Source organism: Perca fluviatilis, chromosome 5 (genome assembly GCF_010015445.1).
Source record: "Perca fluviatilis chromosome 5, GENO_Pfluv_1.0, whole genome shotgun sequence".
NCBI lineage: Eukaryota > Metazoa > Chordata > Actinopteri > Perciformes > Percidae > Perca > Perca fluviatilis.
Genome location: NC_053116.1, coordinates 378,757 through 406,455, shown reverse-complemented (window position 1 = coordinate 406,455; position 27,699 = coordinate 378,757). Strand labels below are relative to the sequence as shown.

Here is a 27,699-nt window from a genome sequence, read left to right as displayed (position 1 = left end):
AATTCTTTAGTGAATAATAAAATGAACTAAATTCATACTTTTCCGAATAAAGTGCTTTACATGGTTGAAACAAGAATAAGAAAATGTTAGGACTGCAGTGGAATAAAATCTGACAACTACAATAATATTAAAATATAACACTTTAACATAAAAATAGTATAGTAGTTTAATCATGAGAGCATTTCTGCTAATTTGAGCCACACTCTTAAAACACTGCAGGTTCACAACGGGACGTTTATCTAGTGCAAAATGACAACTGTCTCAGTACTCTTTACAAAGAATTCATATATATACATATATATGTAATTAAATCAATATGTTTTATTGCACAGCAAAAAGCAAAAGATTAATTAGTAAAAAACAAAACGCACAGCCTGTTACATGTTAATAAGATGAATCCTTCCTTGTTGTATGTAAATGTTGTAGCCTATCTGCTTGTTGATGCTGGTTCCCTTTCTGATCAACTAAATGGAATCCACACAAAAAAGGGCTCTGTAATTAAAAATAGAATAGAATAGCCTTTATTGTCATTTTTTTTTTTTTTTTGTAGTTTATTTAAATAGGGACAGATACAAAAAACATAGATTATTACAGAAATAACAATCCGATGCCTGTATCACAGTGTTTGTAGCCATGGCTAATTCGCAACACCTGTCCCTAGGAGGGCTTTTAACAGTTCAAATAATAGAAGAAGTCAAATTTTTACAGTGAATACAATAAAATGTCCAAAAAAAAACAGTTAACAGCAATAAAAATAAGTGTAGTAAATAAACACATTAACTCGGACTCACACAGATGCACACCTCACATATACACAGACCTATTTTCATATGGCATGATCACACTGCTGCTGCTGTATTAACCATGCTTTTACAAATTTTTTTAAAGGTGGACAATTTGGGTATAGCCTTTATATTTGTAGGGAGCCAGTTCCACAGTTTGGCTCCCTTCACGGAAAAAACATTTTGGGCAAAAGAGGTTTTACAAAATGGAATTTTACAGTCTCCACATGCAGCAGCTCTTGTGGATCTTGAAGATTCCAACCTGTTCACGAATTTACAAAGTGGCTCAGGTGCAAGTCCAGCTAAACATTTAAAAAACAACTGTATGTATCTAAGATTAACAAAATTAACAAAGTTTAAGATTTTATATTTATTTAAAATGTAACAGTGATGGAATCGAATGGGCTTGTTATCTAAAAAATTTTAGGGCACGGTTATAAAGCTCCTCAATAGGCTTTATATTGCACTGTGAAGGTACAACGAAATTTAGGGTGCTCTCACAGAGCCACCCTTGCACCACACAAAAAAAATTAAAAATTAAAAATTAAAAAACAGGGAACGACATATGTCCAGACAAGGACAAGAACAGGCTCAGCGAGCAATATGCTCAAGATTGCTTATTCATCTTTTGGTTAATAATATAATTTGGTCATCTTAGCATAAGTGGGACAATGTCAAGATTAAAGAGTCTTCTCCATTAAAAGTTTCCATGTAGGCTAGGCTAATATGTGATTTAGTGGCAGTTAGCCTATACAGTCCGCATGATTGGGTTAGAAAATAAAGAATGTGGGGCATTGTGATGAAGATGAAAGAGTAATTCTACTTGAGTGTGTTTTTCACATCCATATTTTAAACTGTTGGTTTTGGAAGAATGTAACTACTGTGGAGGATGGTGTTTAAAGACATTTGTCCCAACAATTAGAATGTCGGTTTTGTCCTTGTTTAGAAGCTCTTAATGAGCCAAGAACTGCTATTTCCAATCAACATGACGGCCAATGTGGTATATATACGTATCTATGCGGTTGATCAACCTAAAAGTGGCTTCAAAAGCTACCCAGGAAATCTTGCTAACTGTAGCATACTTAGCTCCGAAAGCTAACACGCGGTTTAAAGAATAGGAAACGAATTACTAACGATAGTAATGTTGTTGCGTTTGTAGGTAACGTCATTTATAATTGTATGTGTATATTTCAATCTTACAATTACAATAGTTATTAATATATTACCATTGCACTGAACTGTACTATAGCACGAGCACTATACATTTAAATCTTAAATCTCAGACTATACGGATATTGAACTATTACTTCCCTCTCTTCAATTGTTTTAGTATATTTTTTGTAAATTATATTGTATTGAATTATACTGTATACTTAACAGTATTTTTCTATATTTCTCACTTTCCTTTCTATTTTTATTCTTTATATGTTAAGTGAGTGTTGTACTTTGAGAGCAAAGAGTCAAATTCCTTGTTTGTTTATGCAAACCTGGCCAATAAAGCTGATTGTGATTCTGATACTAACGTTAGCTACGTTATTATTATCACCATCACCTAGCTAGCTAACTGGCTAGCCTAACGTTAGCTGATTTGGGTATCGAGGGGTGGGTTTACGGGCTGTTGGGGGTGGGGGAGTCTGATACTGGTAACGTTAGTTTAAATACTCACAAGGACCGAAGCAGAGAGGGTGAGTACACGGGCTTTTCTGAATATCTTTGCTAAATAATTTAACGTTATAACTCAAAACTCCCTATTGTTTGTAAAGGACAAGTTGGTGAACTCAACTGTACATCATAACAAGTCACAAACACTCGTGTGTTGTAAAGTTAGCTATGTTAGCTTAGCTACGTTTTAGCCGCGTCGGTTTCACCATCTACGTTTAGCTTAAACTCGCTTCCTAAAATAAACTAATATAGCCAAATCGTTGGGATTTAAATTTAGAGAACTAGATTCTGATAAAATCAAGTATGAGTTTTTTGAATTTTTTGAAATAAAATCACATAAGTTACCCTAAACACAACTACTTTTCTAGCTATACGTAAATATCCTTAACAGTAAATGGCAAGTTAGTGAATGACAAACCTCGTAAATACAACATATTTGGAACATGTTTTAGGTAGCGAAATCGTAAAATAGACATGATATTAAAGCTAATAAATTAAGAAGAATGGTTTGGGCGCAGTTGACCTGTTGTATACATTTGTTGTCCATAGAAAGTTCATTCTTTAGTACATTCCACACTGGGGGAAATCGAAATATTTTATGTATACAGTAATTATGAAATGATTACCAGGGATTCAGTATGCTTGTTCAAGATTGTTCCTAACTGGGTGTTTATGTGGTATTGTTTGGACCCGACATCGCGTCCCAGTCCCATTGCTTTCCCTCCAGTAAAACGTCCCATTATGGCGTCTCTTGCTGATAACAGCTGATTTGAGCTCAGATTTCTTGTTGCGTTCTAGAACCATGGATGTATTAGAGAATGTTTAGAACGAGTATGTCCTGAATCCATCGATTCTATTGGTCAAAATGCTAGCCGCTCTAGTATGTGTAGAGACCGTTCAGCCGTGGTTAGAGAGACACTAAAACGGTTGAATTCAGGGCGTCATACTCTCAAAGCCACGCCCATCGGAGGAGAACACAGTCGGCGCCACAATATGCAACTACGTGCTGTAAAGCTAACACAATACATGCAGCTAGCTGAAACATTAGATTTAAGCATGTCAAAGGATTCTTTTATAACCATTTGTCTACCAGAGCGGACAAGTTAGCTGTAAGTAAGCTAATGTTGGCAAGTTAAGACTTGTAAACATCCACACTCCACTCTAACACACGCACATATCATGTCAACATGCTTTAGCTTAACGTTAACTTACAGACATATAGTTAACGTTAGCCCCAAACTGGCATTTACATATTTGACTTGGAAACAACATGTTTTCTGCACACGTAACGTTAGGTTAGTGTCAGGATCCCACAAGTCTTCTGTTCATTCTGCTGATTACTCACGTCTGTCTGGATCCACTTTTGTCTTCCTAAAAGCTAAGTTTGTCAGCTAAGTCATGGGTTCTTTAACATGTTGACAGTACGTCCAACTACACAGCAACTTTCATTCACATACATTCTTATGTAGTTTGCTAGCAGACGGAATACACGAGGAAGCATGTTAATGGTGATCGGAGAGTTGTTTTCTCCTCCGGGGGTACCGGGTAATACATTCGGAAACGCAGTTGCTCAAATGTTTCATACTAGCTAGTTCGAACTTGTGATGTGTTGGCAAACATTACATTGTGAGCTATAAATGTCAAGAAGTAACGTTACAGTTGGTTGCTTTCTTGGTCATTGTAAAGGCTGTGAGCAGAAATTAATTCATTGGCTTTTTACATTTCAGTTCTAATTATCATTCTTAACACAAGGACAGCTCCAATTACTAGGTTGTTGACTAAAGTGAGTAAAATAAAATGAAGCACATCGCCAAATCCCAAGTTCTTTAGTAGTAAGTTGCTTTTCATCAGTTGAAACTGAGATGAACGGCACTTTGATGCAACCTGAAAGCAGCATTTTCGCGGGAAAGGGTAAATCCCCTACAGTTAGTGAGCATGCCTGTTGACATATTGTTTAGAAATAGAATTGTTTGTTGTGTGACAGGGATTTGTGGCTAGTTCTGAGCAGTGCTGGTTTGAAGTGTCACTGCGGCACATTGTTTTTGTAAATTGTTTACGATTAACAGTTTTTTTGCAAACCTACAATTTGCAACATGAACATACCCCCCTCCCCCCCGGCCCCGCTTTGTCACCACCACCCACCCAGACAAAAAAAACAAGAAAAGGTGACACAGTAACTACAATATTCAAAACCATTCAACAAAATAAACAATCTATAAACCAAATGATCATACCGTATGTATAAATGACAACACCATAAGCCCAGCATACATGCCTCTCCCCAGCACAAAGCTTCTTAGGAGCCCACCAGACTGCTCAAATACTTTCCCCATATTCTAGTGTAGATGGCAACCCTTCATTCCTCCATCCTCTTAAAAATAATCTGCCTGGCTATCATTTAACTAGTCTGGACCCAGCTTCTTACGTGCTTATCCATCGCATGTAGGATTGACCCATCTTCCCAGAACAAATCATCATGGGCTGAATGAAACCTGGGTCCCTGCAATCTGACAAAGATTATCATGTATCCCAGTCCAAGTCCCCAGGTTCTGCATAAGCATGGAATAATACCCAGAAGCCCCATGAGCTTTTCCATATTTCAACAACACCTTATTTAAACTTACTGATGCTGTAGTGGCTAAATAACTGGATCCAAAATTCCCTACTAACAGATGGTGCAAATATCTGAAAAATGGAGTCCTAGGGATTCCAAATTGCTGTAAGAAAAAGGTTCAAGAATGTGACTTCTAGGTCAGACTTGTTGATTTGTTTAGTAATGGATCAGTGTTTGTCTGACTCTTAAGTAAATATATATTTACGTGGTGTTTTTGCAAGGCCATCCCTGTAGGAGATGGACCTGAACGTGGCAGTGAATGTACCTGTGAGTAGCATTGGGCGGCCGAACCTTTATGAGCTGCTGGCATGGCTCAATGAAAGTTTACAGACAGGCTTCACCAAGATTGGGCAGGTATGCACAGGTAGGTCAGCGTGCATTTTTTCACCGTGTTAATAAAACCTCAACAAACGATCATGAGCTACGCTGTTATCGTGTATATTTTTGTGTATAGTTTGGCTCTGGAGGGGGGGCTTAGCTTTCATGCTCTTTTTCACATCACCTGGCTGCATATTATTGAGTGTGTGTGTGTGTGGTGTGTGTGTGTCCAGGTGCAGCCTATTGCCAGCTGATGGACTGGTTGTTTCCGCAGACCCTGGACCTCTCCAGGGTCCGGTTCCAAAGCAACGACATGGTGGACATTATTCACAACTACAGTTTACTGCAAGCTGCATTCAGAAAACTCGGAGTGTTGCGAGTGAGTATTGTAACAAAAGGGGTAAATCTGAAAAAGTATAACATTTGCTCAGTATGTTGTAAACAATAAATCCGCCAGATATTATCTCATTGTATATAGATATATTGGTATGAGTGTTTATGTTGGCTGATAAATAACAAGAAAATCACAGTGTAGAAATGCTTTAGTTTAGAAATGCTGTGTCTATGCAGTTTGTCACCCTGCGAGCACTAACAAGTTTTTGGTTCAACTGTAAAGTGTTGCACTCAGTGCACACGTTGCTCACAAAAAAATAAGTTATTCATATTTTGAAAGTGTTTGCTTATGTTCTGTGTTCACTTTGAAAAAGAATATCGACTGGCATATCTTTTTTTTAAAATCAAATATTGATTTGAGTATCAGCCTCTAAAATCCAGTATTGGTTGGGCTAAGGACTGATTACTACATACTATGACTTTTTCTAGTCATAGTACTATTATCTTTATTGGTACTATAATTGCTACCGTGGTCTAGACCTACTCTATCTGTAAAGTGTTTCCAGATAACTCCTGTTATGATTTGAAACTATAAATACAATTGAATTGACTGATGGATATAAACACAGTATGAGACTTAAACGGGCCTCTCTCCTCTCTCCAGCACATCCCCGTCAAGGATTTGATGGAGAGGAACTCTAATGTGGCTGTGACCTTCCTGCACTGGTTCAAGGCGTTCTTTGACAAGAACAACAACAAGGGCAGGGAGTACCATGCCTTGGAGGCCAGAGGTGGACAGAGTATGGTTCCTGCTGACTCAGGTGGGAGCACTGTGTGTTGATGGATAAATCACAGTTATTAACACAAATATCCTACATAGCAAAGGTGTGGTTGATTGAGATATATTGGGGCTCTCAATCAATTAAAATACGTAATCAGGATCAATGGCATGATTTTATATAGGTAAAGCAGCGACAAGGAACTTTGAGTTTGTGTTGATTCTAGCGGCGAGTGGAGAGTTTTTACTACAACTGCTGCCGTAATGATCTTTTGTAGCTGTCACAAGCCAAAACATTAGGAAGAGTTCAACGTAATAACTAGTACTGCAAGCAGTTATGAACGGGGTCCTGGCGCAAGTGTCTCCCGACGGACCGCGGCGGCGATGTGAGTCGTTTATATAGCTTATATATAACGCTTTACAAGAACAGGGGACAAAATGAACATAGTAGTAGTAGTAGTAGTAGTAATGTCTCATGAAAGCCAAAATGAACATTTATGTAACAGAGACGGATATCTGAAAAACAAAAGGTTTGTGTTTACTTAAACAGAGATATGAAGCCAGCAGGATTACATGTTCCATGTCTGAAAAGCAATATTAATGTCTTTTTACTCCCATTATAGATGGGCATTCCTCCCAGACCCCTCCTCAGAAACTGGAGATAATTGTGAAGATGGAGGGTAAAGCAGTGGAAGAACCAAGAAAAGAAAAAGTTCCAGAGAGTTTGAACAAAACCACAGAAGTGATAGTAGTGATATCAGATGTTGAGGATGATGATGATGATGTAATGGAAGTGATGGATGTGAAGGTGGAGCAGAAAACAGAGAAAATGGAGACAGCCCTGAAAGAAGAGGCACCAGAGAAGGTGAAGCAAGAAGAAGCAGTGGACAAAGGAAATGAAGGGACCAGTTATAGTTTGTTGCACTTCATCAGAAGATACTGTAATGACAATGTGGGCACAGACTTCAATACAAGTAGAGAGACTCAGGTTTCTGCTATCTTGAGTCCAGCCCACCCTATAGACATCATTAAGGCCTGCTCCAGCACGCCGTACTGCCTCTACCTGTACGTGGGCGTAGAGCTGGGTGGAGGACAGAACACGGGTGTTGTCCTGGTTGGCTACTTGGACCAGAGGTCAGGGCTCAGTGTGGTGAAGCCGCTACTCACTCTGCAGATGAGTGTTGACGCTGTTGACCCTCAAACCTCAGCGAACGCTGACGCTATCACAGACACACCCACTGCAGATACAGATGCTCAGCATCTGATTGAGACGCTGAAAAAACGTGGCTTTCCTTTGTTCAACATTGTTGCGTTTTACTGTAACGCTCCACACCCAGGGGTGAGCAAGGTGTTTGTTTCTCTCTTTCAGGCTTTCAACCCTAGGTTAGTATCACTTTGCGGCCTCCCTGGGATGGCAGCAAGAGCATGCCAGGCCGGACTTTTGGCTTCCTTTGGATGCGTGGTTGACCTGGTTAGAGACATCCACTATCACTACTACACTTGCCCCCAGGTCCGTAGGTGTCTTAAAGAGCTATTTGCTGATGCAGAGTCTTATAACCCATCCCAACCTATATCTGCACAGTGTTTGTTTGTCATCCATGCTGTGCAAAAGATGGCCAGCTGCTGGAGGGTTTTAGTGGACTATTACAAGTCACTAATGAAAGCACAGGATGTTGACCAGATCAGAACTCGGCTGATGGATGCTAAGGTCAAACTGCGCTTCATGTTTCTTGCCTCCATTTTGGACCCCCTCCGAGCTCTCCAAGAATATCAGCAGGGTGGCACAGCGGCCGTGCCTGGGGAGCTCCAGCTGGCCTCTATGCTGGTTCACTCCTATGCTACCAGTCTCTTTCGGCCCTCCGTCGCCGAGCGCTTCCTCAGGAAGCGAGATCCGCATCTCCTTCAAAATAGGACGGAGATGCTCCCCGTAGCAGAGGTGCACGTGGGTGCTCGTGCCAGAGAATTCATGTGGGCCACTGCTGTCGTGGATCTGGGGGAACAGGAGAGGTTGGACTTCCTGCAGGATGCAGAGACTTTCTATAAAGCAACACTCCAGAGTTTAGTAGAGAGTCTGCCTGAGCATCTTGGAGAAGTGGCACTAAGGAATATCGACCAAGTGCTGAAACATCCTGACAATATCAATGTAAGAAGATTTATTTCTATATACTAAGCAAGACCTCACAATGTCCCAATTTATTTTCCAATTTGATTTAATATCAATTCAGTTAGGGAAATTTCAGTCACAGATTTTGCTTGGATATGAAAGAGATTCTCAGAGAATGCTGTAAATTGTACAAAGACCCTTCTAACCTGGTGTATTATTAAAATTATGAATGTTGACGTTAAACCCCAAAACAGTTACATTAATGTAATTTCACATGAATACACTAGAGCAGTCAAACAATAAAGTGCACTCTTCAGACTCTACAGTCAGGGAGTTTTGAGTGACCAGAAAAAAACTGTGTTTTTTTGATGTGCAAAGGGTGAAAGACATCTGTAATAAAGGCCATTCCCTCTCCAAAATTTCTCCTAACAATATTTAGAATGACATTAAATCCTTGGATTGTCTAGTTTGATATGCTACCAATATCTTCACTTCAGCTTTAAAACAGAACCTCTTAAAACATCGATCTTGGGATTTAAGGAATCAATATTGTATCATTCAAAAGAATATCGATTTTTTTTTTTTAAACAAACACAGCCCTAGACTTAATAGAGCTATAGCTTAATAATTGTTGAATCTGCATTTGGTAGATTTTCTGTCTTAATGCTTTGTTTTGAAATGTAAAAAATGTAAACCTGTGATGTCTCTATGCTTGACTTGATCTAATCTGTGTATTACTTCTCATGATATCTGTGTTTCCTCTTCAGCGTTATAAATTGTCCAGCCAAGCGCTGTCAGAGATGAGCATACAGCTGGGTCTGTTTTCCGATGGGTCTGTAGGAAGACATCCCCTGGACCGCGACTACCTCACTTTCATTAAAACAGTAAAGGAGGAACGGAGTCATTGCTGGGCAAAGGTAAACTGACAACAATGGATCAAGGTTGCCCAGCGGTTACAGAATGAGTAGAAGATGTTGTGCATGTGCAGTAGCTCACGAACAAGAAAAAGATTACCTTATTAGAAATGTATCCACCTAATCTCTGAGTGACAACACATTTTCCAAATAGTTTTCATTTTTCTGTTTTACTGTTATTCAGAGTCTTAAAGTGCTCATATTATGCTCATTTTCAGGTTCATAATTGTATATAGAGGTTATATCAGAATAGGTTTACATGGTTTAATTTTAAATTGTGTGTTGAGCTCTCTGTTTTAGCTACAGAGTGAGGCATCTCACTTCTGTTCCATCTTTGTTGGGAGTCGCACATGCTCAGTAGCTTGGTAAGGACTACTAGCCAGTCAGAAGCAGAGTATGAGGGCGTTCCCTGACAGTACCTAGGTAAGGACTACTAGCCAGTCAGAAGCAGAGTATGAGGGCGTTCCCTGACAGTACCTAGGTAAGGACTACTAGCCAGTCAGAAGCAGAGTATGAGGGCGTTCCCTGACAGTACCTAGGTAAGGACTACTAGCCAGTCAGAAGCAGAGTATGAGGGCGTTCCCTGACAGTACCTAGGTAAGGACTACTAGCCAGTCAGAAGCAGAGTATGAGGGTGTGCCCTGACAGTACCTAGGTAAGGACTACTAGCCAGTCAGAAGCAGAGTATGAGGGCGTGCCCTGACAGTACCTAGGTAAGGACTACTAGCCAGTCAGAAGCAGATTATGAGGGCGTGCCCTGACAGTACCTAGGTAAGGACTACTAGCCAGTCAGAAGCAGAGTATGAGGGCATGCCCTGACAGTACCTAGGTAAGGACTACTAGCCAGTCAGAAGCAGAGTATGAGGGCGTGCCCTGACAGTACCTAGGTAAGGACTACTAGCCAGTCAGAAGCAGAGTATGAGGGCGTGCCCTGACAGTACCTAGGTAAGGACTTTGGAGCAGTTTGTGAACAGTGTTTTCTGTTGGAGATGGTAAGTCCCTTTGGGGTGGACTTTGGGCTTTTTCACTTTGTAAACCTATAACCTGCACAAAAAAGATATATAACACTATAAAGGAAAGGGAAAAAGCATAATATGAGCACTTTAAGTAGTGTAGATAAAGTGGTCGTTCAGTAGCTATCAAATTTCATTACAAGAGTTGCTTGTGTTGTCCATACAGATGTTGCCTGCCATTAGGCCCCACTCTGCTCTGCAGAGACTTTTCCTTGACATCCTGGCTCTACCAAGCTCTCTGCACAGGACGCAGGTGTTTGCTAAGGTGAGTGCTAAAAGCAAAACCTGTTAAGGAAGTTGACAGTCAACTTCCTGTGCTGTATTCAGAAAGAATGTGCTGTATTCAGAAAGAATCTTAATTCACCACTAGACCACTAAACTTGGTTTTCAATTAGCAAAAGTTGTCTATAGTAATTGGGGTGTCATTTATAAACGTGGCGTACGCACAAAACAGGACTGAAAATGTGGGTACACCACTTCCCACGCAAAGGTTGTGATTTATAAAAAACAAACATGATGGGAGAACGTTCGGTCCTCCACGCAAACTCTGACCCATGCGTACGCACATTTTAGAGACAATGGGAAGTGCCGATGCAGATGGTGAGATGGTGAACTGAAGTCACTAAGGCTTGTTTGGATATAATATATAGTTCTGTTAAATCTTATCATATAGGTCTGGTATATCGAAGCTGTCTCTGAGTGCCGTTATGCCTGCCGTTTTGGAAGGTATTATTAATATAGGTAGTCTATAGATCAGGTTTCCCTACAGTGTGCGAGAATAGGCCAAAATTATAATTACATTTGCAGCAATTCCAGAGCGTCTGAGAAGTGTTTTGCTTTTTCCCCGCCAGTCGTCATGATTCGGTGTAACAGCTGCTAGGGTCGTTAACATACTGATCAGCATTCATGAGGTGCTTTGCATTGACTATTTATGGTTAAAGATGGGCGTGTACAGGGCGGGATGAGAGGCTGATCCACGTACGCACACTTGTGGGTAATCTGTGATTTATAAAGGGAACATTGCTTACAGATGTGCATACGCACGATTTTATAAATCTGATTTTATGTATGCATACTTTTAGTAAGGATCCTACGCGCGGTTTTATAAATGAGACCCCTGGTCTGTATATTTCCAACATGGAACTTATGTTCATAGTTAGTTTGTCAAGATAATAAGATTGATGAAAGGTTGATTGCTCTCTGTGTGTGTGTGTGTGTGTGTGTGTGTGTGTGTGTGTGTGTGTGTGTGTGTGTGTGTGTGTGTGTGTGTGTTGTGTGTTGTGTGTTGTGTGTGTGTTCGTTCGTTCGTTCGTTCCTGTCTTCAATGTGTGTTCATCAAGGCTCTTCGTACCACCAAGAAAACCTCCAGAGCAGGTTGGCCAGGAATACCCCGCATAAGGAAACCTGTCCAGGCCGACTATGGTGGCGATAAGAAAGTAGTGAAGAAAGAAGGGATTTCATCAAAGGATGGTGACGATGTTGAGGCCAAACGCAGTCTCCATCTTCACTCCAAACGCTGCAGCTCTATGGAGGACTCCGACTACACAGACAATTCTTCTGGTAAGACTGTCAGCTGTGCACTGTGAAAGCATAGCACACTATGTTTCTAATTAACTAATGAAGTAAATCTAACAGTAATTCCAAATGTTTTGGATAATAATAACCAATGTGACTGTTTTCTATTTTCATCAGATGTGGTTGATGTCACCGAAGAGTCCAAAAAAAGCCAGACCAACAGTCTAATCAAATCAAAAAGTAAGAAATGTGGAATATTGTTATATCTAGAAAAGGGCAAATTGTGATATACATTTTTATTGTAGGCTCACAATGTTGTAAACAGTAGGGATAGAGCGATTATCAGGCCTGACTGATTAACGAGACGTTTTTTGGCAGTTTGCAGATGATCTGTATCATTGTTTTATTTGCCTGATAACAGATAAAGTTAATGAATTAAGTAGAAAGTGTTCTACTTTGGCTCGGCTCCAGCTCTGTGTCTGTCCCTCTGCTTCAGTTTCACTCACCACTGAGTCTGGCTTCATGGCCCTGCGTTCCAATATCCATACTACCATACTATTTAGTATGTCAGGAAACAATTTAGTATGTCCCGATACATAGTACAGGGTCAAAGTTCAAGGGACAATGTTATCAAAGAATTTCTAATATATCAAGAAGTGCCACTCCCTCGTTACTTCCGGCTTCTGAACTGGTTGCAGTTCCACCAGAGTTCCATATAGGGGACGCTCACAGGCCAGTGCAGAATGAATGGGACTCTATGGAGCTATACCCCTCAAAATCCACTTTTCTCAGGATATCATTTTTTGTCTAGTAATTTGAATGCTGCATTCGAAAGGGGAGGCAAAGAAAATACACACTGCTGGATGTTAGATTTCTTTAAAGTCGTTTTTTTGTTCTAAAAAGCCTTCTAAAATGTCAATGACGTCATACACATATATGGCCGGAGATACTGCTTTACGACAAGCTCTGAGTCGCTTCCTTTTTTCTCTCGAGGCATCGACAACACAGCTAACAGGTTCGGCTCTCCGAACACATGCTAGAAAGAGGTTTGCTGATGTTTTAAAGACTACGCCAAAATATTTACTCTGACATTCTGGCTCTGCTTCGGATGACTTTGAAGAATCTAAAGTATAAGATGTTTTCAGTTATTTCACACTTTTTTGTTAAGTACATAATTAAACGTGTTCATTCATAGTGTTGATGCCTTCAGCGAGAATCTACAATGTAAATAGTCATGAAAATAAAGAAACACATTGAATGAGAAGGTGTGTCCAAACTTTTGGCCTGTACTGTAAGTACTCGTTCATTCAACTTTCGACCTATAACCCATGTTGAACTTGCAAAAACTACAATCAAATCTGAGGTTTCTCAACGACAATCGGGTGAAAGAGACACATTTAGCCGTCTAGCTCCATAGAGTCCCATTCATTTAGCCATCTAGCTCCATAGAGTCCCATTCATTTAGCCATCTAGCTCCATAGAGTCCCATTCATTTAGCCGTCTAGCTCCATAGAGTCCCATTCATTTAGCCGTCTAGCTCCATAGAGTCCCATTCATTTAGCCGTCTAGCTCCATAGAGTCCCATTCATTTAGCCGTCTAGCTCCATAGAGTCCCATTCATTTAGCCGTCTAGCTCCATAGAGTCCCATTCATTTTGCACTGGACCGCGATCACCCCCAGTGGAACTCTGGTGGAACTGCAACCAAATTCGGTACAATGGGGCTGAATAGGGAGTGGAACGGCTTTCCGTAGACCGGCTTTGATGTTATGAAGAAGTATGTCCATGCTATGGGCATGCAACAGTACATACAACAACAGTACAGCCGCAGTATGTACTAAAAGTTCAAAAAAGTACGAGGTTTTGTTATTCAGCTATGAAAATGTCATAACTAGAGTTGCTTCAAGTTAAAAAGCAAAGCCTTCACATTACTTTAAAAACCTGTTTATTTATATTTGCTATGTGTTTTTCAGGTGGGAGAACTCTGCAGGTCCAGGTCGTCCAGGTCTCAGATGATGATGACCGAGGGGTTTTACCAAGCACACCAAACAACTCCACAGAATTGATGGTAAACTTTACATCTAATAATAATGTTTAGAATGAGAATGTTTGAAGAGATGAATGCTGGTATATATATATATATATATATATATGATGAATGCTGATATATATATATATATATATATATATATATATATATACCAGCATTCATCTCTTCAAACATTCTCATTCTAAAAAGTGTTAAATCACATCTTTTGTACTTAAGTTGCCATCTCAATTTAAAGCTGTGTGTTGTATAGGATGTGCTTGGGGAGCTGGTCTGGGGTCAGCCAGAGGGCTTCTCTCTCTGGCCAGCCATCATTGTACCCTTCAGGGAAGAGCTCCAACATCCAGAGAGCAGGATGGTAGAGTGGTACGGTCAGAACATGTCCTCTCAGGTGAGTCACATGGGACAGTTTACACAGGAAGTAATCATGTACAGAAATGCTTCATATTCAAGGTGATATTGACACGTTTACCACTGGATCCCTGGGTTTGGTACCAGATCAAGTATAGTTACGACACTGACTATATATTAATATTAATATGAAGGCTTGAACCACTCAAAACATGATCACAGTAACAGCTTTTTAAAACATATTTCTGATCAAATTTGTCACGATTGTGTTACAATTTGTTGTGTAATGTGTTCTTGCTTGTTGAGTTTGGGATTGAAACAAATTGCCATCCCTAATTTGAATTTACTGTTATATATATTAATATTCTTATATCTATGCTCTGATTTCTCGGCTCCGAATCCAGGTCAGATTGCAGGCTCTGAAACCGTTGGCTGCCTTCGCCCAGCACTTCTGCTCCAACTCCTTCGCCATCCTCGTTACCTACCGAGAAGCCATCTTCTTGTGCTTGCAGGTCTGAGTGTCTCTCTGTGTTTTCTCTGATCAACATAAACACGACTGGCTGTTGGCTTAACAACATGTCTGTAGGATCAGAAATAGCAAGGGTTCACATGATGCTCCTGCTCAAGTGTATGTCCGTGTGTTATCAGGAGGCAGCTCTACGTTGTAAGAAGCAGTTTTCTGCTTGTGTTGAGGACCGAGATGAGCTTCTGAAACAGATGTTAGACTGGGCATTTGGAGGCTTTCAACCCAGTGGGCCAGACGGACTGAAACCAACGGCTGCCACAAACAGTAAGACACATATGATTTAGGACTAGATTTACTGCAGTGGGTAAAATGAGTCTTTCTCAAAGGTAAACTCAGAGGTACTCAACAGAATTGAAGCATTAATATATATTTATGTTAATGCTTTTGTTGTATATTAAATACACATTTCACGATTGATTATAGAGAGCAGAAGTCTGGACGTGAGCTAAAGGCTGGCCTGTTCCACTTCTGTAATTGAATGAAGTTCAACATTTCATCATTTCTGATACAATTAGCCATGTTCCTCATGGTTCACTAGCACAGTAATAGATACTCATTCATTTCAGAATATGGTCAAATAAATGAGCGTCCATTACAGCATTTTTATCAGACATTGATAAGTTTTTGTTAGCATGCAAAAAACTACAGCCAGTTTGACATAGTGCTAAACAGTGGAATTACAACCTTTGTGGCCGTCACGTTAGGCCACAGGGCCCAAAAAGAAATGTTCCTATTTTTTCAGACTTACATGGCATAAGAGACGTCTGTAAATCAGCGCTACTTTTTTTTTTTAGAGTCACAAACCCCGTGAAATTACTTGTTTCACAATGTGTATTTGATCCTTTTGGTGTGATAACATTTAGAAAGTCTAGAAGAGCCTCAAGATGAAATAATTTAATCCCTTTTCAAGTCAGCGAAGCGCTAAACAGGAAGCTCCTGCTCAGACTGTGGAGGATTCTAGTGCGCCTGCACTATGCATGTGCTGCATATTGCAGAAACAGCTATCAGCCGGCTAATATAATATGTGAAAGTGAACTTTTTAAAATGTTTTTATAGTTCACTTAGGAATTAACCGGGCCCCACCATGAACACTGTATCGAAGTCTTATTATACATCAATGCGTGACCCCCTTTGTACATAACTTTAACTGTTGTGAAAAATATCTGATGCTTACATGTGTGATTGTCTCCTGTCCAGGTGCTACCAAAACAAACAAAAGACCAAAAGTGAAGCAGAAACTCTTTCCGAAGACCAACTCCTCTCATCCCCCCATCAGATCCTCCACCTTGATGAGCAGCAAGAGCAACCTCGAGCTGAAAGAAGTGTCGGTCTCTCTTAACAGGTTGTCGTCTCAAAGAGGTGGAAGTGCGAAAACATGGGAAGCATGGGAAGAAGAATGTGACTCCCCTAAAGGAGCCACAAAGGAGAAGGTATCCCGAGTAGGATTGGCAGCGGAGAAGGGAGGATGGGAGGGAGAGAGAGATGACTGGGGAAGAGGGTGGGAGAAGGTCAAAGGAGTGGGGAAAGGGAAGGGTAAGGTAGGGAAGCTTCAGAAGAAGAAAAACTGTCCGTCTGATGGATTTGACGATGACATGTCACCCGACTTTGTGCCGCAAAAGAGGAGGACCTACACCAAATCTTACAATAAGGTCCAACAGACGACCAGCGATTACACCCAGCCGGACCAAAAACTCAGAGGTACCAAACTGAATTTTAATTCTATCATTAAAAGTTGAATTTGAATAAAGAGTTAATTCCAATCTGAGTAATTTAAAATTTTCAAGTGATGAATCAAATCAGAAAATGGTTAGACTTAGACTTCTCTTTATTGATCCTTTTGGGATGACTCCCGCAAGGAAACTTGATTTCCAGCAGCAGATTTTAGCAGCTTACAAAACACTCTTTAAATAAAGAGGTATAAAAAAATACAGTATAAGAATAACAATAAACTTTTAGCTAAATATTTTTACAAAAAAGTAAATGGACAGTAAACAACAATAAACTACAGATAAATAAAGATAGATATATAGGACTTTGTATGGTATTGTGTTATTATATAGTTAATAAATAAATGAAATTTAGCATAAATTAGCAGTTAAGAGCAGTTAGTGTGTCCAGGTATGTATGTGAGTAGATTATTAATTTATTGCACAGTGAATGAGTGAGTGGCCACCACTTCCCTTCCTTCCTGTTCTGTTCGTTCTGTCCTCTTTACCATATTTCCCCCTCCCCCCGAGTGAGGAATTGTAGAGTATGATGGCATGAGGGACAAAGGAGTTCTTGAGTCTGTTGGTCCTACACTTGGGAAGGAGCAGCCTTCCACTGAACAGGCTCCTCTGGTTGCTAATGATGGTGTGCAGGGGGGGGCTGGTATTGTCAGTAATGTCCAGCAGTTTGTCCAGTGTCGTCCTCTCTGCCACCATCACCAGTGAGTCCAGCTTCATGCCGACCACAGAGCCGGCCCGCCTGATCAGTTTATCCAGTTTGGAGGTGTCTTTCTTAGTTCACAAGTTTGCAAATATAGCACGTGGATGTAGATTGGCACTGTGTGTGTAAAGTGCTCTTTACAACGGGGACCTGAAGCTGTTATATCTGCTCTATTCAAAGCCACCAGACTCCTTTGACAGAAAGTCATTCTACCTCGCAGGATTTCTTCGACCAAATAATGTGTCGTATGCTTTCTCAGTTGGTTACCGGGTTCAATTACTAGGTCACAACTCTAAGTAAGAACTATTTTGTGTGGTGCAAAATGTTTTAATTTAGTAATGTGTAAATATTCACTTTGTAAACGTGTTGTTATAAACAGGCTACATTTACACTGAAGAACAGCCTGTGCAACTGGCTGGATTTTATTGCCAGCTTGGAATTTGTGCAAAGTAAAATGTTCCTTTGAAAAAAAACACAATGCCAAATAAGAAATAATGAACAATATTAGAATTATACTTTAAAGTCGTTGGTTTCTCTACTTACAGAGGAGACTATTCGTAGGATCATGGACATGAAGCTGGACATTGAAGGTGAGTGTTTAGGCATGTTTGATTTAATTTTAATCATAAATTCAATGCCTTTTATGCATAAATATTTGATTTTGTAGTGGTGAAATAACTCAGTCAGGTGATGAGTGGCTGTGTGCTTCACATTAGCATAGCATTGTAAGTAATGTTAATCCTCCAGTGAATCTTCTTATTCAACTTTTAAATGATTTGTAAGTTTGTTTAAAAAAAAAAGGTAAAACATAAAAAGCATACCATTTTATGGAACTCAAATAGCATTTTGTGCCTCCAGATCATGTCCCTTCCTCAGTAACTCCTTAGTATCTGTGTTTGTGTTTTGTCTGCAGGCTTCTGTTTGTGTTGTGGAACTGAAGACGTTGAGATATCCCACCCTCTGTTTAAAGGCAGCCTCTGCTTGGAGTGTAAAGTAAGGAACCTTCAACTTCTCCTTATGTTACAACCAGCAGTGACCAACAGTCAGGATTCCTCAGTGCACTGTGAAAACTATTAAAGGATTAGTTCAGAGTTTCTGATGCCAGTAAAGATTGTTGGGAATGAAAATAAAAAAGACAACATTAAAGGGATAGTCTGCAGTGTAGTGTGGTTGTATGAGCTACTTCTCCATAGTCAGCGTGTTAGCTACAGTAGATGGGGGTCAGCACTCCCCCAGTTTGGAGAAAGAGGCAGGAGTACCGACACAGAAGCTATGCAATGTCCTGCTGTGGATGTTATCTCTGCTCTCATCAAAGCTGCCAGATTCTTTTGACAAAAATTGTAATTTTGCTTCGCAGAACATGGGAGTTGCTGGTCTACCCCTGCCGCCTAGTTAGTTTGTTTGTTAGTTCCTAACCCTTTAAAACACCAAAGTCGCACAATAACACAAACAAACCAACCAATTTAGGCAGCGATAGACCAGCAACTCCTGTGTTCTGTGAGGTAAAATGACTGTTTCTGTCAAAGGAGTCTGGTGGCTTTGAAGAGAGCAGAGATAACAGCTTCAGGTCCCCGTCCTAAAGAGCTGTCCGACACCAAGGTAAAGGGGTGAAAATATTCTAAAAATAGGACACACTTAAACAGATATAGATTTTTCTTAGATGTCTAAAAAGCATTTACCTGCGGCCCCCGTCCACAGCAGGACATTGCTTAGCTTCTGTGTCAGTACTCCTGCCTGCTTCTCCAAACTGGGGGAGTGCTGACCCCCATCTACTGGAGCTAACACACTGACTATGGAGAAGTAGTCCATACAACCACCCTTGATCTGAACTATCCCTTTAAGCTGGACAGTGTATTTCCTCCTGTGCTATAAGTCTGTTAAACTTCCCCTCACCCTTGGCTGTGATGCCGTCTGTGTCCCTGTAGAATAACTTAACAGAAACTCTGTATCGTTACGATGAAGATGGATATCAGTCCTACTGTACCATCTGCTGCTATGGACTGGAGGTCATACTGTGTGGCAACGATAGCTGCTGCAGGTTTGTCTGTTTAACTCTTTCTCTACTTTTTAAATCGAGCTTCATGGTCCAGTTTCTTTCATTTGTTGAATTGTTTCTCTACCTCTGTCCTCCTCTTCTCTTCCTCTACATTGGCAGATGTTATTGCACAGACTGTCTCAACATCCTTGTTGGTCAGGGGACGTTTGATGCCTTGAAGCTGCTGGACCCGTGGATCTGCTACTTGTGTCAGCCTCATCGCCTCCACGGTGCTCTGATCCCCAGAGAGGACTGGAGCGTCCGTGTTCAGGACTTGTTCGCCAACAACAGCGCCATGGAGTTTGTAAGTGATCAACAGATAATTTTTAACTACTTTTTAACTATAACTGCAAATTCAAACAAATGTCTTTGTATTTTTAAAATCAAAATCCAACGTTTTCGTCTTGTGAAACAAAATATGTGCTTACGTAAGCTTCTTTCAGCCAATTTCGACCAATAATAACATTCCATCCGATCCTCAATCATCATGCAACCTTTAGCGGCACACAGCTAACATTCATTACAGTATGCTACATGCCGGCGGGCTGCTGGTAGCATGGAGCGCATGAGCAGGCCACACTACGCTGACTCAGCCATTTAAAAATCCGCAAAGTTTCACTTTCATCTCTTCCTTGTCCGCCAACAGCCCTCTCTAGCTCGGTATTGCGCTACATTCATTGGTTTCTTTAACTGCACACTACTCAAATATTCAGTTTGCCTGGGAAATGCATCAGACTACAAAAGCTCAAGATTGCCCTAACTTCCTTTAACTGGAACTTTAAATGTCAAAATGTGTAAATATTGATCTTCACCGTGCAGCGACAGGCTCATTTGTGCAAGGTGTGCAATCTTAGTAAGTAAGAAGTCTTGAATGACATTTTTTGATTTAATATTAATTGATTGTCAAAATAGTTGATCAACAAATAAAGCTGGAGTGGAACTTTAGCGATAAATGAAGGTCTGTTACGTTGAAGGCCTTGCTAATCACCATCTCTGTAGTACTCAGCATACTGGAGATCAGGTCAGTTACTCCACAACACCACCGTTACATGAGCAATACACAGTGCTGTCAAACAACTTTATTCCTCTCAAAATCAGAAACATGGTTTTTTATTAGGACATTTGTGTTTCAGAAATCCAAAAGTATTGATAAAATATATTAAATGTGGCTTTGCAGATAACACATAAATACAATACAACATATTCAGACTTTTTGTAATTATATATTTAAGATATATTACGCGATCACGTAAGGCCTGTGTCATAAGGACGTGCCAACAGTGTTGTCATTACTTAGAATTCCTCCTGGGGGCGACAGGAAGAATAGATAACTAACTTCTTCTTTTTTAAAGATTGTGGGTGTTTCTCAATCTCAAGAATACAAAGAACGGCTTGTGTTCTTGGGGAGAACGTTCTGGCTGGTTGTTCTTGGAAGAATGAACTCGCAAGTTCACAAGCACCGAAAATGCTGTTAACAGTTTGAGACGATGCCTTCTTCCTGTTATTGCTCAACACTCCCAGCACAGAGACTACCTGCAGGGCTCCAAAATACCAGCTAGAAATAAAAACCACAATATAACCAATTTGTGTTAAAACAATTTTTTTTTTTTCATAATAATTTTTATTATACAGACAAAATTTAACATTAAATCATTAAAGAGACAAGCATAAAAGAAAACATTGTCTGCACTTTTATCTTTTTACACATTCCTTTCCAACATATAACTAAAAGAGGAAAGAAAAAAGAACAAGAATCACAGCAACAACAGAGTAACCACCATACCAAACCCCGCCCCCCACCCACCCAGGAGGAATAGAAAATATCGGCAGTCTCTACAAGCGATTATCTTAAAAAAATAAAATAATAAATTAAAAATAAAACAATAATTGTATGTTATCAATTGTATGACATACCTAGATGAAAAAATAAAAAATAAAAATAAAAAAATTTATAAAAAAATTGCTCACCCATTATATATTTAGTCGGAATCTAGTGAAGATACAGAGTCGTAAAGATTAGGGTTCCAGGTTTTATAAAATTTATCAGTTGAGCCCCAAGTTGAATACTTCAATTTTTCAAGTGAAATGAATGACATCAGATCTTTTAACCAAGAGGTGGGGGTTGGACACTTCCAATGCAACAAGATGCACCTTCTAGCAATAAGAGAAGCAAAAGCAATAACCTCAGCTTTCTGTCTCGTGATGGATGACAAGTGAGACACACCAAAGATGGCAACTAGAGGACATGGAGATAGAGAAACGTGCAGAGCCCTAGACACGAAGTCAAAAAAAGAAGACCAATATGAGGCCAATTTAGGGCAGCTAAAGAATGTATGGGTGTGATCGGCAGGAGAAAATGAGCATCTGATACAGGAGTCCTCTGTTTCTGGAAACAATTTATGGAGTTTAGGTTTGGTAAAATGAATTCGATGAAAGACTTTTAGCTGAATCAGGCTTAGCCGAGCACATACAGAAGTGGAATTAACTCTAGCAAGGGCCTCAGACCATAGCTCTTCCGAAAAATGTATTTGCATCTCATTTTCCCAAGTCATCTTTAGGCAGGAGAGAGAGGACGTACTAGAGGAGAGTAACATGGTGTAGACAGAGGATATACAACTACTACCTGTAGGGGCTGACAATAAGTTCTCAACCAGAGATTTTTCTGGTAATTGAGGGAAACTAGGGAAGTTAGTCATAACAAAATTGCGGAGTTGAAATACCTGAATAAGCCTGTAGTGTGCAGGTTAAATTTGGACATAAGATTGGTGAATGTGGCAAAAGAATTATCAAAAAAAAGATCTGAAAAGCAGGCCATCCCCTTATCTTTCAAAAGTATGATCAATAGCTGGTGGTAAAAACAAGTGATTGTTGCAAATGTTGTCGAAATTGTTTCCAGATTTTTAAAGTTGATAGCACAATAGGATTTCTAGTATAATTGGAGGGACGCATAGACAAAGGAGCAAAGACAAGTGCAGGAAAAGAAGAAGAAAGACAAGTAGCAGCTTCTAGAGTACACCAGTTTATCTCCGGCGCATTGCACCACAGGAAAATCTTAGAAATATTGGCGGACCAATAATAAAAAAGAAAATTGGGCAGCGCTAGACCTCCATCACGTTTATTTCGTTGCAGGATAATTTTATTCACTTTAGGAATTTTACCAGCCCAGATAAATGAGGAGATGATTTTATCTAGACACTTAAAAAAAGATTTAGGTAGAAAAAGAAGGAGAGACTGGAAGAGAAATAAAAGTCGCGGCAAAACATTCATTTTAATGGTCTCCACTCTTCCAACAAGAGAAAGGGGTAGGCTGTCCCACCGTTTTAAGTCTAGTTTAATTTGATCAACCAAATTTATTTAAAGTTTTTCTTAAGGAGAGAACTGAAAGAGTGTGAAATGTTTACACCTAAATATCGAAACCCTGAAGGAGCAAAATTAAAAGCAAGGGTGCTTTTCGGAATTTTTTTAGCCACGTCATTTATGGGGAAACATTCACTTTTGGTAAAGTTTAATTTGTAACCTGAAAAGGAGCCAAAGGTGTCGAGCAAGTGCATAATCTCGTTGACGCAGCTAACTGGTTCCTGTACATAAAACAAGTCGTCCACATAGAGAGAAACACGATGTTCTGTGCCTCCCCTCTGGATCCCGCGTATAGACGAGGATGCTTTTAAGGCGATAGAAAGTGGCTCGATAGCTAAAGCAAAGAGAAGAGGAGACAGAGGGCAACCCTGCCGTGTCCCACGGGAGAGAGGAAAGAATGATGAACTATCAGCATTAGTTTTAACACTTGCAGAGGGAGCCGAATATAGGAGACGAATCCATGAGATAATATTGCACCCAAACCCAAACTTTTCTAATACAGTAAATAAATAATTCCATTCCACACGGTCAAATGCTTTTTCAGCATCAAGAGAGATTATCATTTCAGAAGTCTTAGACAGAGATGGACTAAAAAGTATATTTTACAAACGCCTTAGATGACATCTGACGTCCCCTAATAAAGCCGGTCTGATCCTCAGAAATAATATCAGGAAGACACACATCGATGCGCTTTGCCAGCACCTTTTGCTAGAATTTTTATGTCAGCATTCAATAAACTAATAGGTCTATAGCTACTACATAAAGTTGGGTCTTTATTTTTTTTTAATAAAAGGGAAATAGATGCTTGATTTAATGAGGCTGGGAGAAAACCCTGCTCAAATGACTCCACATACATATCAAACAATAAGGGGACTAACTGTGCTGAGAATTTTTTATAGAAGTCTAAGGGGAAGCCATCCGGCCCTGGAGCCTTGTTACACTGCATGAGACCTATGCAGGTGGTAATTTCATCTAGCTTGAGAGGAACATTTAATGTGTCCTCTGTTAATGTATTAATAGTGGGTATATTTAAATTGTGTAGAAAAGACTCCATTAAGGAAGCATCAGACGGAGGTTGAGAAGTATAAAGACTTGAGTAAAAGGAGGAAAAGACAGTTAATTCTTTGAGGGTCAGTAACGAGCTTATTAGAATGGTTATCATAAATCTGTGTGATATAGCGTGATGCTGACTGATGTTTAAGCTGAGAAGCAAGAAGACGGCCTGCTCTATCCCCATGTTCATAATAGGTGGCTTTAGTTCTTTTAATCAAATATTCTGCTTTATTTGTTGAAAGCAAATCAAATTCAGTTAGTAACTTTGATCGTTTTAACTTAAGATCAGGTTTGGGATCGCTTGAATACTGTCTATCCACCTCTAAGATTGAACGGATAAGCTCTTGTTGCCGAGATTTTCTAGACTTGGCTAGGTGAGCACTGAAGGAAATGATTCGGCCACGAATAAACGCTTTAAAACGGTTTCTGATTTGTTCATCTCAATGAAAAAATCTATACTTTTGGATAGAAATTCACAGAAGTCAGTTCTAGCAAGAAGCTCAATTCTACATCGAATTTCCACTGAGGTCGGCTCTTAACCCTTGTGTTGTCCTTCGGGTCCCAGTGACCCGAAGGACAACACAAGGATTATGTACTTCCGTTTACTTTGTTGAGAATTGCTCTCTAAACAAGGGTTAATACAGCACCTTAGTTCTTGTTTGTACAGCATTTTGGTCAGCTTAAACTGTGTTTAAATGTGTTCTAGAAATAAACTTTACTTACTTACTTTAAAAGAAACCGGTTTTAGAGAGCAATTCTCAACAAAGTAAACGGAAGTACATAATCCTTGTGTTGTCCTTCGGGTCACTGGGACCCGAAGGACAACACAAGGGTTAAAAGCAGGCAAAAAGGAGATATCTGTGTGCGGGGCATGATCGGAAATAATGGCAGAGTAATCTGAAGAAATAACCGAAGAAAGTAGGGCTTTATCAAGGAAGAAGTAATCAATCTGAGAGTAAACATGGTGCACACCAGAGAAGAAAGAAAATACCTTGTCAGAGGGATGAAAAAGGCGCCAGGGATCTATGCAGCCTATTCGATTTGTCAGCGAAATTAGAGACCTGGACATAGCAGAAAGAGAAGATGATTTAGTCGCAGATTTATCAAGATTATTATCCATAACACAGTTAAGGTCCCCTCCAAAAATAAGGTGATGAGTATCAAGATTTGGTATTTTTGAGAAAAGCATAGACATAAAAGTAGGGTTATCCCAATTCGGGGCATATACATTTACTAACACTACTGGAGTTTGAAAAAGAATGCCACCGACTATTACAAAGCGTCCATCAGGGTCTGAAAGTACGTGCGCTGCTAGAAACATGACTCTTTTATGTATCAGAATTGCAGTACCTCTGGATTTGCTATTAAAACTAGAATGAAATACTTCACCAACCCATTGTTTACGCAATCTGGTATGTACGCAAATGTGTCTCCTGAAGAAACATAATATCAGAGGACAGTGATTTTAGATGGGGAAAAAACTCTGGAGCGTTTAATTTGGCCACCCAACCCACGTACGCTCCATGTAATAATTCTAATATTGTGTCCAACCCCTCCCCCCTTTGAATTAACAGGAGGCTTGTTCATAAAACTGCAAAGTAGGACTTAATAATCTAAATTGGGTAAAAGATTAAAAAAAACAATGCTTTTTTAAACTCAAAAAGGTTAGCATATGTAAGAGACAACAATAAATGCCAAGTAAGACAAACCCCCGAACGTACCCAGAACATAGAGAACAAAAACACAAATATCTTCAAAAATAAAATAAAATTCCTTCTGATACTCGTCCACTTAGACATGGTGAGTTGCCAGAAAAAGGTTATCACAACCGATTGTGTAGTGGAGTTGACTCCAACAACTCCTCTTATTAGTGTTAAAGAATTTAACACTAATAAGAGAATTCACTCCTGAAAGAGAGTGAACTGGGTGCAGTTCAGCAAATGTGCAGAACGAGTGCGCATAACGAAGCTAGTGGCTGTAAAACTGACAAGGAAGAATATTTAAAGAACATCTATGACATACAAGCACTCAACTCCCCAACATAAAAAAGGGACAATAAATAATAAAAATAATAATATATATTAATTAATAAAAGTGAAGTGTGCCTGCGTATAAATATACCGGTACATACATACATACATATGCATGCACCCATACATATTGCTCCATGAAGGAGACAAAAAAAAATAAAATTAGTCTATTGCATTAAAGCATTTGTGAGAGAGAGAGAGGGAGAAAGATGTATGCATCTCCTTGTCATCAACGCCATTTCTAAAGTTACTCAGCAAAGTTTTGGTGGTAGAAGTGTGCTCCGTATTGTTGTATGACACACGAAGTCTGGCCGGGTAGATCATGCCAAAGTGAACACCGCATTTATACAACAGGCCCTTGATGTTGTTGGAAGCAGCTCTCCTATTAGCCACCGAAACGCAAAAGTCCTCATAGAACTTGATTCTGTGTCCCTTGAAAGTAATTTCTTTTGACGATTTCGCGAATTTGAGCACAGCCTCCTTCTCCACGTAGCGATGGAATCTCACTATAATCGGACAGGGATATTGACCTTGGCGCGGTTTGGACCGTAAGCTCCGATGGGCGCGATCAAGCTCCGGTGGGGAGGGAAGAGCGTCGCCTGCAACCTCGGAGAATAATTCTGTCATAAACTTCCTGGCATCCTTACCCTCAATATCCTCCGGAAGACCCACCACACGGATATTCTGCCGTTTGGACCGAGAAACAAGATCTTCCACGTTAGCTCTTAAAGCGACATTCTCCTCCGTCACCAACTTCGACTGAAGAGTAGAGACCTCCTGTTCGAGATGTGTAATCCTGTCGCTGTGGTCGGATAAGCTAGTTTCCATATCAGTGATTGTAGTCGCTTGAGTCGCCAGGGTAGACCCAATAGAAGCAATGGATGAGTGAATTGACTCCAATGACGAATTCAGCAGCGCGGTGAGTTCACCAGTCATGATTCTCCTTAGTTTATCAAGTTCGCTCACCAGTGTGTTGGTCGTTACAGGGCTTGCGGCGGCGTCCGACATCTTGCCGCTTTCATGCCCAGAATTAGGCGCCTTGGATTGAGGATTTATTTTGCCACCTGCTCGCATAACTTTACTCATCAGGAACATATAACGTTAACAAATATCAACAGTAGCACAAAAATAGCTAAAAAGCCCCAAATGTAGTGTTATGAGGAAAGAAATATGAAATTTTACTCGGAGCACTAAAACCACGCGTCTCTCCACTACATTGCAAAACCGGAAGTCCGAAAAATAAAACTAATTGAGCTTTAATTTTATTGTTTATGGTTTAGCTCAAACACCCCTTATTCAAAAGAGTGGAACGCGATCCCTACTATTATTAGTGTATAAGTTTAAGTCAGTTTAAATAAAAAAATAAATATGCACTGGTGTGTCCTATGTGTTCCTATTAGTATTATGTGGAGTTATCATTTCTATATTATTGTAGTGCACTGTATATGCCCAGGGAGATGGAAATTAGCAATTCAAATTCTAAAGGTTGGTGTCTCCCCTTTAGTCTACATCAGTGTTTTTCAACCATTTTTGAGCCACGGCACATTTTTTACATTAAAAAACTCCCGCGGCACACCACCAACCAAAGATTTTACAAAATGACACATTGTAGCTTAATTATATCAGAATCTGCATTTTTCCCTTTTAAAAATGTATCCATCGCTTTTGCAGGCTTACATTGATGATCTCGGCCCTACTGCTTACATCCTGTCACTGCGGGATGTGCGCAAAAGGTGGCAGCAGGGCTCCAGACTAACTTTTTTCACTAGGAGCACAGTGGCCCCCAACTGAAAATTTTAGGGGCACAACCAGAAAATGTAGGGGCACACACCGTAAATCAAC

General features: G+C 40.0%; 1 protein-coding gene across 3 annotated transcripts in view; it reads left to right on the top strand.

Annotated features, from left to right (window-relative positions):
* Positions 1 to 2,402: 2,402 nt before the first annotated feature.
* Positions 2,403 to 27,699, top strand: part of LOC120559840 — a 37,122-nt gene continuing 11,825 nt past the window's right edge. Inside the window, exons 1-18 of one of the 3 annotated variants that reach the window (XM_039801875.1) lie at positions 2,403 to 2,467; positions 5,280 to 5,422; positions 5,610 to 5,755; positions 6,374 to 6,530; positions 7,111 to 8,630; positions 9,359 to 9,508; positions 10,685 to 10,783; positions 11,859 to 12,078; positions 12,211 to 12,273; positions 14,005 to 14,099; positions 14,332 to 14,469; positions 14,834 to 14,941; positions 15,078 to 15,219; positions 16,153 to 16,653; positions 17,928 to 17,972; positions 18,296 to 18,375; positions 19,308 to 19,420; positions 19,538 to 19,721. In XM_039801875.1, the coding sequence (XP_039657809.1) occupies positions 5,296 to 5,422; positions 5,610 to 5,755; positions 6,374 to 6,530; positions 7,111 to 8,630; positions 9,359 to 9,508; positions 10,685 to 10,783; positions 11,859 to 12,078; positions 12,211 to 12,273; positions 14,005 to 14,099; positions 14,332 to 14,469; positions 14,834 to 14,941; positions 15,078 to 15,219; positions 16,153 to 16,653; positions 17,928 to 17,972; positions 18,296 to 18,375; positions 19,308 to 19,420; positions 19,538 to 19,721 (3,888 nt within the window). In that variant the 5' untranslated portion in view covers positions 2,403 to 2,467; positions 5,280 to 5,295. Of the gene's footprint in view, positions 2,468 to 3,405; positions 3,554 to 4,631; positions 5,164 to 5,279; positions 5,423 to 5,609; positions 5,756 to 6,373; positions 6,531 to 7,110; positions 8,631 to 9,358; positions 9,509 to 10,684; positions 10,784 to 11,858; positions 12,079 to 12,210; positions 12,274 to 14,004; positions 14,100 to 14,331; positions 14,470 to 14,833; positions 14,942 to 15,077; positions 15,220 to 16,152; positions 16,654 to 17,927; positions 17,973 to 18,295; positions 18,376 to 19,307; positions 19,421 to 19,537; positions 19,722 to 27,699 lie in introns of those variants that run through there. The other 2 variants (XM_039801874.1, XM_039801876.1) reach the window with 2 other exon arrangements.